At 47.9% G+C, this 10,086-nt stretch overlaps 1 protein-coding gene and 1 long non-coding RNA gene across 3 annotated transcripts in view; both read left to right on the top strand.

The window, feature by feature from the left end:
• The first annotated feature begins 1,579 nt into the window (after positions 1-1,579).
• On the top strand, positions 1,580-1,993 carry LOC106817419 (lecithin retinol acyltransferase-like). The gene has a single exon (XM_014822083.1). It carries the CDS (start codon positions 1,580-1,582, stop codon positions 1,991-1,993), a length of 414 nt encoding a protein of 137 aa, XP_014677569.1.
• Positions 1,994-6,641: 4,648 nt separating this feature from the next.
• The window catches only part of LOC106817423, a 13,070-nt gene continuing 9,625 nt past the window's right edge, over positions 6,642-10,086 (top strand). Inside the window, exon 1 of one of the 2 annotated variants that reach the window (XR_001395051.1) lies at positions 6,642-6,685. This is a non-coding gene — a long non-coding RNA (uncharacterized LOC106817423). The remainder of the gene's footprint in view (positions 6,686-10,086) is intronic. The other variant, XR_001395050.1, reaches the window with a different exon arrangement.

A 10,086-nucleotide genomic window follows, 5' to 3' on the forward strand; every position in this document is an offset into this window, starting at 1 on the left:
TGTTTCCGTGCGTGCATGCGAGTGTTCGTGCGTGCGTGCATGCGTGTGTTCGTGCGTGCGGGCATGCGTACGCATGCGCGCGTGTGTGTGCGTGTGTATGTGTAATGTTTCCGTGCGTGCATGCGAGTGTTCGTGCGTGCGTGCATGCGTGTGTTCGTGCATGCGCGCGCGCGTGAGTGCGTACGCGCACGCGTGGGTGCGTGGGTGCGTATGGGTGTGTGGTCACATGATGTAGCGGGCGCTCTGGTTGCAGACTAGAAGTCTGAGCGAGTTCAGGGAATTCCCCGCCGATGTTTTTCCAAACGCGTAGGCGCTGTACATAAGCTGTTCTTCCCCGCGCTAGGTCCAGGTATAAACCTACCAGCGCACATCGCCCTGAGTTTGTCTGTTTCTCTCAGATCTACTGCTGTTGGTGATACGGAGCGCAGTGTACATGTACACAGCTACCAGAGTATTGCTTAAACTAAGGCAGGGCTTCTATACAAAGCTAACTAAACACCGGTGAGTTATTGTGATTATTTATATTCTCAAACAACATTCTTTCTGTGAGGCCACGCTTATTCCTCATCACTCACAACTTTCTCGTTTTCCTTTTCCAACTTCTGGATGTCTGTCGCTCCACGTCTTTCTAACAGTAATTACAGTAATAGTAACTCGTGGCTATACCGCTTCTCGTCCCTTTGGCTTGAGCTTTTCCTCTCATCGGCGTCTCCATCCCCTATCTCATACGTACGTCCTACCTTATAATATACTCTCCTTATATACTCCTCCTTTTATACGTCCCATCTCTTACCTTCTCGTGCCATCCTTTTCGACACCCTGTCACCCTGTCAACCCAAAGCGTCATCACTATCTCCGTGGTAATTTACTGCTGGATCACTTGATCAGCCCAACAATATTTCAGTTGTCCCAGGTTTAAAGACAGGCTTAGGATCATGACACGATTAGGTGCGTTAGTTATAGTTAGTTAAATCCTTCCCGCGCCTATATGGCGCATAGGACGGTGCCTAGCTATAGTACTATAGCCCGCGTCCAGTTGCCACGTTAGTTGGTTCATATGACTAGTTAGTTCCTATGACTATAGGCGGTGCTTATCTCCGGTTCAGTAACACTGAGACCCCGGGGCTGCTTTCACAGTAAATGCTACAGTAGGGGGTTAGTCCACTGGTAACACTGCGAGTTAGCTTGCCACGCGCTATCTCTCTTTGCTGAATGCTAAGCAGAGAGCTTTTATAGTTGCTTTTATCGCTGTTTAAAGATTTTATCTTTAGTTATAAGTGGTACATAAATCATAAGCATAATTCAATCTCGTACCTCAACCCTAACGGCTTAACTCTAACTTTAAATTTAACAGAATCATAACCTAATCCTTAAACCCTGCATTAAATTCCCGGGGGCAAAAGTAGCTGGGGTTGAACGCATATCATCTCACTGTTGAAGTAATGGGAAGGAGACGAGGCATTATATCTTCGAGGCATTAACAAACTGACATTCTATCGTCAGATGTTTACAAGTTCTATCTCTCACACACTCAACCACTATGTGGAGCCACTGACTGTTTGCTGTACATGTTGTATAGATGCCGCTGTTTCATGACATCAGTGAAGGCGAGTTGAAACGAGGCGACCACATTTACGTGTGGCGTACCGGCTACCATCACCATGGTATCTGGGACGGCAGAAAAGTCATCCACTTCGATGGAGCAAAATCTGGCGACAAATCCAACGCGACAATACGCAGAGATACCCTCGACGTATTCCTAAATGGTGGCAAACTTAAGATCTACCTTTACGGTGTGAGCTGGTGGAATACATGGTACGAGTGGTTGACCACGTCTACAACGCTGGAGAGCGACCCGCCGGATACGGTGATGGATCGAGCGGAGAGCCGGATCGGAGATAGCGGTTACAACCTGATTTTTAACAACTGCGAACACTTCGCGCATTGGTGCAAGTTGGGAGAACGCGCCAAGAAAGTGTTGAGGCAAATATAATAATAAGCGATTATATAACGTAAATGTGTAGGGTTTTTATAACGTTTTCTAAACGTTTGTAAAAACGTTTTTATTGTATTTGTAAACGTTAAACGTTAACGTGATCAGGTTTACTCCCCACTGTTGACGTTCATCTATCAACGTCCGTCCATCCCGGGTACACTTGCGCATAGGCGCGCCGGCCGCCAGCGGAACTGCGGCGTATTCTTTCCGTATCGCTAGTAACTTGACCACCGAAACCTATAACAATATATGTGTTTAGTTCCAGTGACTTGCACACATTTTCAGTATTAGTAACTTTACGGTGACGGCCTGTTTACCGTATCAGGGTGGATACATTAATAATCATGCGCAAGTGTGTGCGCCGCGTCGTTGTATCCTATTTTCGTTCTTCAGGGTGAATATTGTGCTGTTCCTTTGAATTTTTGGTAAAATTTAGGAACTAAATGCAATAATTTGCCATGCTGCCAGCCAAGGTAGAGCCCGTGCACGGCTAGAAAGCATTAAGTGACGATTCAGTTTTTTGTGGGTTGTAATATTCGTGCGTCGCTCAAGTGGTGTAGCTATGGTGGCGGTCGGCATTTTGTATTTTGAACTGGATCGACTCAACAAGCGTTGAAACTTCTTGAAATTCAAATGTGGCAAATGTTTCGATGTTGAGTCGGTGTTGAATCTTGTAATGATTTAACGTGAACTAAGTGTAACGTCGCGTATGGGACGAATCTTTCTCTCTATAGTAATGGTTAATTTATTCGTGTTCGGATGTTCTATTTCAGGCGTTGGCTGCTGATGGACGCGCCTCGTACTGTTGCACAACACCTTAGCGCGGGCACCCACTATTGGCTAGAACACTCAGCGGTCGCGCGCGCGATGCAACGACCAACTTGTAAGTTTCGCAGCCGTCCAAAAGCCTACCACGACCTACCCCAACCACACTGCTGGCTGTAACGACTGACTTCAGCTACACTGCAGGCGTTACCGACTGACCCCAGCTACACTGCTCAGGCGTTAACGACTGACCCAGTAACCGAAGGCCCGTTCGACGACGACCCCAGCTACCTGCAGCGTTAACGACTGACCCAGGCTCGATCTGTAGGCGTTACCGACTGCCCCCAGCCACACTGCATGTAAGTGCGGTTAACCGACTGAACCCCAAGTAGACTGCAGGTGTAACCGTTTCTGACCACGGCCCAGCCCTGCAGGCCTGCCAACGACTGACCCAGCTACATGGCAGGTACGGCGCCGTTAAACAACTGACCCCAGGCATCACTGCAGACGTTAACGACTCTGAACTCTCAACTCGCGGGTAGCCCGTTTGTGGAACTGCCTGCCCAATACTGGCTCTGCCGATTGGCACTTGCACGTTGTGTGTTCTCTCTGTTACCGCTCTCGTGTGCTTGGGTAGCAACAACGCTGCGTTACGAAGAAAACACACCTCTCCCACGTAGGAGTTGACAACATTTCTCAATCAGGCTCCCGCAAGCGACTTGATCGTATCATCTGCGTTGTCTCCCAAAAGGCCGCTTGCCTGGAGCGCAACAATAGTTTATCTCTCTCTCTCTGTCTCTCTCTCTCTCTCTCTCTCTCTCTCTCTCTCTCTCTCTCTCGATCACCCGCTCTCACTCTCTCTCTCTCTCTCTCTCTCTCTCTCTCTCTCTCTCTCTCTCTCTACTTTAATCGCACTTTAATCTCTCTCTATTTTAATCGACCTTCTCCTTCCCTTGCTGTGGCGCTATTTACCTTCATTGGGACCTCTCTTTCCCTCAGTGCTACCTCTCTGTCTAGTCTCTCTTCCCTTCTCGCTACTTTTGCTGCCTCTTGTAGGGTACTGGGGTTCTGCGCTATTAGTTCCCTTCTAATCGCCTTCTTAGCCAATCCGTCTATAAATGCTTCCACTAAAGTCCCCTGCATCCCCGGTGCCTGTCCTATCTCTCCCGGGTAAGCCGTACCATACACCCTGGCGATGCGTTCCTCGAACTCCTGGAACGTCTCGTCCCGCCTCTGCGCGATCCTTTTCAAATCCTGTCTCGCAGCTAGCCGTTCGAACTGATCCCCGAATCTTACCCTCATCAGCTCTATTAGCTCCTCTCCCCCTATCGCCGCGTTCTCCCCTGTTTGTCGGATGCAAAAATCGTAAGCCACCCCCGCTGTCGTCATCAAGAGCACCTCTTTTAAATCCGCGTTCGCTCCCAGCCGAGCGCCTATTCCCTCCAACTGCCTCTCATATTCCCTAAATTTCATGCTATCTACCTTCGCATCCCCCGTAAATTTCCGTATCTCCCCCCGTATCCCCTGTAGTTTCATTTCATCTCTTATCTCTCTCACCACTGGGCTCAGTGCTTGTCCCATAATCTGAACGATATCTCCCATATTTATCCCTTGCGCCATCGTACGGCCTAGCTCTAGCGTCCCCCAAAATAGCTTACCTCAAACCCCTTACTACCCGTTACCTGGCCCTGCGATTTCTGAAACGGAATGTGCATTAACTGCTGAAAAACAATCGGATTAGATCACTCATGCGTTAGCGCTACGTATCACGTGACTGAAATTTTATATCCTGGTCACTGCGGCATCATTTTATGTCACCGCGTGCTTCTTTAATTAAGCCCCGCGCGACGGCGTGATCGTATTTATGTTTTAGCACCTTGCGAAGGAATAACCCCGCTCGAGGATATAACAACCAGTACGTGATAGACAACGCAACACAGTAATTTAGATAATACTTACAAGCATAACATTTATTAATTAATATCTCTCCATCACAGTACACTTCAATCTCAACACCCCAATCGTTATAAATTCGTCATGGATTCTAATGACTACCCAGCGCTTGCCTACAAGCGCTGTTGCTACCGTTGTGAACAGCTACGTCCCGCTTAATCCATCCCCGCGACACATATACTCATAACCCCGCTAACCTATACTACTAACCAGCAATACTATCACGACCGAACTCTATATTATTTACTCTAACAACCATCTAAACAGTCTGTACAATCAAAACTAACATACCAAGAAAAACCATAGTTACGTATACATGCCATCAGGAGTAAGATAATATAGAATCTTATCTATATTATATCTATCTATCTATCTTAGATATCTATCTATCTTATCTATCTTATCTATATCTATATTATCTTACTCCTGATGCCATCTCGTCGGAGCCGTCTCGGCCCGCCTCGTCACGGCTGGTCCTAGCACACTCTCTATCTCATCACTCTGTTACATTCGCTTTATTTATCTGCCCGACGTCCGCGGCCGACCTCAGTGCCTTAGGTCGATAGGCGTACCCGCCGTCTCCCTTTGTTTATTGTTAAGCTGCTTTTGTTCTCCCTCCACTAGGTCAGTCGTACTATGTACGTATAAGCTCCGTCCCGTACTTGACCGGTTGCCAGAGGCAGTGACGTAACCGTTTGGCGTTCCCGTCCTATTCCTAGGTTACATAGTCAATAGATGCGTGTGTGCTGTAGCTGCAGGTGCGGACTTGTTCTTGCTGCCAGTGCTTCACTGGTTCTACTCAACTGCTGCCGCTGCTGCTGCTGCTGCTGCAATCCGAGGTCAAATGGTGGGCTGTATACAGAACTGGGAGCGTGAAACATTCCCTCCCGGGCAAGCATGCAGCCATCATATTTCATTCAGTGAGCGTTATGTTGGCACGTCGGCTGATGCGCTGATTGGAGAAATGTTTAACTCTACGTGGGAGAGGTGTATTTTTTTCGTAACTGTAGCTTGTTGCTACACACCAACGAGAGCGTAACATGTTTGCAGGCGAGTGACTGGAGGCACGCGTTCGATATCGCGTACGCGTGTTTGTGTGTGTGTGCGTGCGTGCGTGCTTGCGTGCGTGCGTCCGTGCGTGTTTGTGTTTGCGATGTTGTCGTCTATCATGTCGTTACTTTTGAGACGAAGATATTACACACACACGCGCATGCACGCACGCGAACTATATAAATGTTTGGAATGTTTCCGTGCGTGCATGCGTGTGTTCGTGCGTGCGGGCATGCGTACGCGCGCGCGTGTATGTGCGTGTGTGTGTAATGTTTCCGTGCGTGCATGCGTGTGTTCGTGCGTGCGGGCATGCGCGCGTGTGTGTGCGTGTGTGTGTGTGCGTGTGTGTGTAATGTTTCCGTGCGTGCATGCGTGCGTTCGTGCGTGCGGGCATGCGTTTGCATGCGCGCGTGTGTGTGCGTGTGTATGTGTAACGTTTCCGTGCGTGCATGCGTGTGTTCGTGCGTGCGTGTGTTCGTGCATGCGTGACGCATGCGCGCGTGTGTGTGCGTGTGTATGTGTAAGTTGTGCCGGGCGTGCATGCGAGTGTTCGTGCGTGCGTGCATGCCGTGTGTTCGTGCATGCGCGCGCGCGCCTGAGTGCGTACGCGCTCGCGTGGTGCGTGGTGCGTATGGGTGTGTGGTACATGATGTAGCGGCGCTCTGTTTTGCAGACTAGAAGTCTGAGCGAGTTCAGGAATTCCCGCCGATGTTTTCCAAACGCGTAGGCGCTGTACATAAGCTGTTCTTCCCCGCGCTAGGTCGCAGGTATAAACCTACCAGCGCACATCGCCTGAGTTTGTCCTGTTTCTCTCAGATCTACTGCTGTTGGTGATAGGAGCGCAGTGTACATGTACACCAGCTACCAGAGTATTGCTTAAACTAAGGCGCAGGGCTTCTATACAAAGCTAACTAAACACCGGTGAGTTATTGTGTTATTTATATTCTCAAACAACATTCTTTCTGTGAGCGCCACGCTTATTCCTCATCACTCACAACTTTCTCGTTTCCTTTTCCAACTTCTGGATGTCTGTCGCTCCAACGTCTTTCTAACCAGTAAATTACAGTAATAGTAACTCGTGCTATAGCGCTTCTCGTCCCTTTGGCTTGAGCTTTTCCTCTCATCGGCGTCTCCATCCCTATCCATACGTACGTCCTACTCTATAATATACTCCTCTTATATTCCTCCTTTTTATACGTACCATCTCTTACCTTTCTCGTTGCAATCCTTTTCGACCACCCTGTCACCCCGCCTGTCACCCAAAGCGTACATCACTATCTCCGTGGTAATTTACTGCTGGATCACTTGATCAGCCCAACAATATTCAGGTTGTCCCAGGTTTAAAGACAGGCTTAGGATCATGACACGATTAGGTGCGTTAGTTATAGTTAGTTAAATCCCTTCCCGCGCCTATTATGGCGGCATAGGACGGTGCCTAGCTTATAGTACTATAGCCGCGTCCAGTTGGCCACGTTAGTTTGGTTCATATGACTAGTTAGTGTCTATGACTATAGGCGGTGCTTATCTCCGGTTCAGTAACGACTGAGACCCCGGGGCTGCTTTCACAGTAAATGCTACAGTAGGGGTTAGTCCAGCTGGTAACACTGCGAGGTTAGCTTGCCACGCGCTATCTCTTCTTTGCTGAATGCCTAAGGCAGAGAGCTTTTATAGTTGCTTTTATCGCTGTTTTAAAGATTTATCTTTAGTTATAAGTGGTACATAAATCATAAAGCATAATTCAATCTCGTACCTCAACCCTAACGCTTAACTCTAACTTTAAATTTACAGAATCATAACCTAATCCTTAAACCCTGCATTAAATTCCGCGGGGCAAAAGTAGTGGGGGTTGAACGCATATCATCTCACTGTTGAAGTAATGGGAAGGAGACGAGGCATTATATCTTCGAGGCATTAACAAACTGACATTCTATCGTCAGATGTTTACAAGTTCTATCTCTCACACACTCAACCACTATGTGGAGCCACTGACTGTTTGCTGTACATGTTTATAGATGCCGGCTGTTTCATGACATCAGTGAAGGCGAGTTGAAACGAGGCGACACACATTTACGTGTGGCGTACCGCTACCATCACCTGGAATCTGGACGGCAGAAAAGTCATCCACTTCGATGGAGCAAAATCTGGCGACAAATCCAACGCGACAATACGCAGAGATGCCCTCGACGTATTCCTAGATTGGTGCAATCTTAAGATCTACCCTTTACGGTATGAAGCATGTGGGATATATGGTAGCGAGATCGCCGGCACGTCTACAACGCTGGAGAGCGACCCGCGGATACGGTGATGGATCGAGGCGGAGAGCCGGTCGAGGATGCCGATTCAGCTGATTTTTAACAACTGCGAACATTTCGCGCTCTGGTGCAAGTTGGGAGAACGCGCCAAGAAAGTGAAAACGCAAACAACCCGCAGCTAAACGTGTTTTGTAACGTCTTATATAACGTAAATGTGTAGGTTTTTATAACGTTTTCTAAAACGTTTGGTAAAAACGTTTTTATTGTATTTGTAAACGTTAATCGTTAACGTGATTCAGGTTACGGTCATCGTGTCGTCATCATCACCAGGTCATCGCGCATGGCGCGCGGTAAGAGCGGACTGCCGCGTATTCTTCTCATCATCGATAGTAACTTGACCACTGAATCTATAACAATATAATGTTATAGTTCAGTGAACTTGACACACATTTATTCAGTATTAGTAACTAGAGTGACAGTGCAGTTTCCTATAGGTGGGCATACATTCATATCATGCGCAAGTGTTTGCCGCGTTGCACTATTTTGTCTGAGAAAAAGCTTTCCTTTGAATTTTCGGGTACATTTAGGAACTAGAGTGCAATAATTTGCAAGATGCCAGCAAGGTAGAACTTCCCGTGGCAACGTCTAGAAAGCATTAAGTTAGATTAGTTTTGTGGTGTAATATTCGTGCGGTCGCGTCAGTTGTGTAGCTATGGTGGCCGGTCGGCCATTTTGAATTTGAAACGGGATCCGATTACAAGGTGAAAATTCTTGAAATCAATGTGGCAAATGTTTCAAGTGAAGATCGGTATTTGATCTGTAGTGATTTAACGTGAATAAAGTGTACGTCGCACATGCGACGAAATTCTCTCTAAGTATTTTCATTTGATTCTGTTCGATATCTCTTCAGGCTTGCTGTCTATGGACGCCCTCTACTGTTGCACAACACCGATGCACGTGCAGACATTATTGCCTAACACCCGTTGCAGCGACAACGATCAATTGTAACGTTCAGCGTCAAAAGTTACAACGACTGACCCCAGCTACACTGCAGGCGTTACGACTGACCCCAGCTACACTGCAGGCGTTAGTGACTGACCCCAGCTACAGCTGTCGTTAACGACTGCGACCACAGCTAACCGCAGGCGTTAACGACTGACCCCAGCCACACTGCAGGCGTTAACGACTGACCCCAGCCACACTGTAGGCATTAACGACTAATCCTACCTACTATGTAGGCGTTACCGACTGACGCACAGCTACACTGCAGGCGTTACGGACTGCGCCAGCCACACTGCTGGCGTTAACGACTGACCCCAGGCTACACTGGCCAGGCGTTAACGACTAACCCGCAGCACCACTGCAGGCGTTTAACGGACTGACCCCCAGCTGCACTGCTGGCGTTAACGAACTGACCCCAGCCCACACTGCAGGCGTTAACGACTGACCCAGCTACACTGCAAGGCGTTAGTGACCGACCCCAGCCACACTGGCAGGCGTTAGTGGACTGACCCAGCCACACTGCAGCGTTTAACGACTGACCCCCAGCCACACTGCCAGGCGTTAACGACTGACCCGAGCTACACTGCATATTAGTGGGCAGATATGTGAAAAAAATGTTTCACATCTGGCAGAAAGGGTGAAATTTTGTATACAGCGGGTAATTTTGGGGCACTGATTTCAAAATTGCCGGATCCAAGAGATCTGACTAATGGACGCGGCCGCCATCTTTGAATTCATATATGGCACCATGACGAAACATTGAACATTAGCTATCTTGGTTCTAAATGACATGTGTGCTTATATTTGGTCACAAGACATTTTGACCATCCTGAGTTCAATAATGGATTGATTTGACATGTTTGCCAAACCATATGGCAGCGCATTTTGAATTCCAATATGGCCACCATAAGGGAGAAACATTGAAGCATTACTATCTTGGGTTCTAAATGACTTGCGGCGCTACAACTTGGTACACAAGAGCATTTTGACATGCTGACTTCAATAATGTGATTTGAAATGTCTGACAAACCATATAGCAAGCCATTTTAAATTCCAATATGGCACGGG

The sequence above is a fragment of the Priapulus caudatus genome, unplaced genomic scaffold (assembly GCF_000485595.1).
Source record: "Priapulus caudatus unplaced genomic scaffold, Priapulus_caudatus-5.0.1 Scaffold1720, whole genome shotgun sequence".
Lineage (NCBI taxonomy): Eukaryota > Metazoa > Priapulida > Priapulimorpha > Priapulimorphida > Priapulidae > Priapulus > Priapulus caudatus.

Coding starts and splice junctions, on each gene's coding strand:
- LOC106817419 (XM_014822083.1), top strand. CDS start 1,580: ATGCCGCTGTTTCATGACATCAGTGAAGGCGAGTTGAAACGAGGCGAC.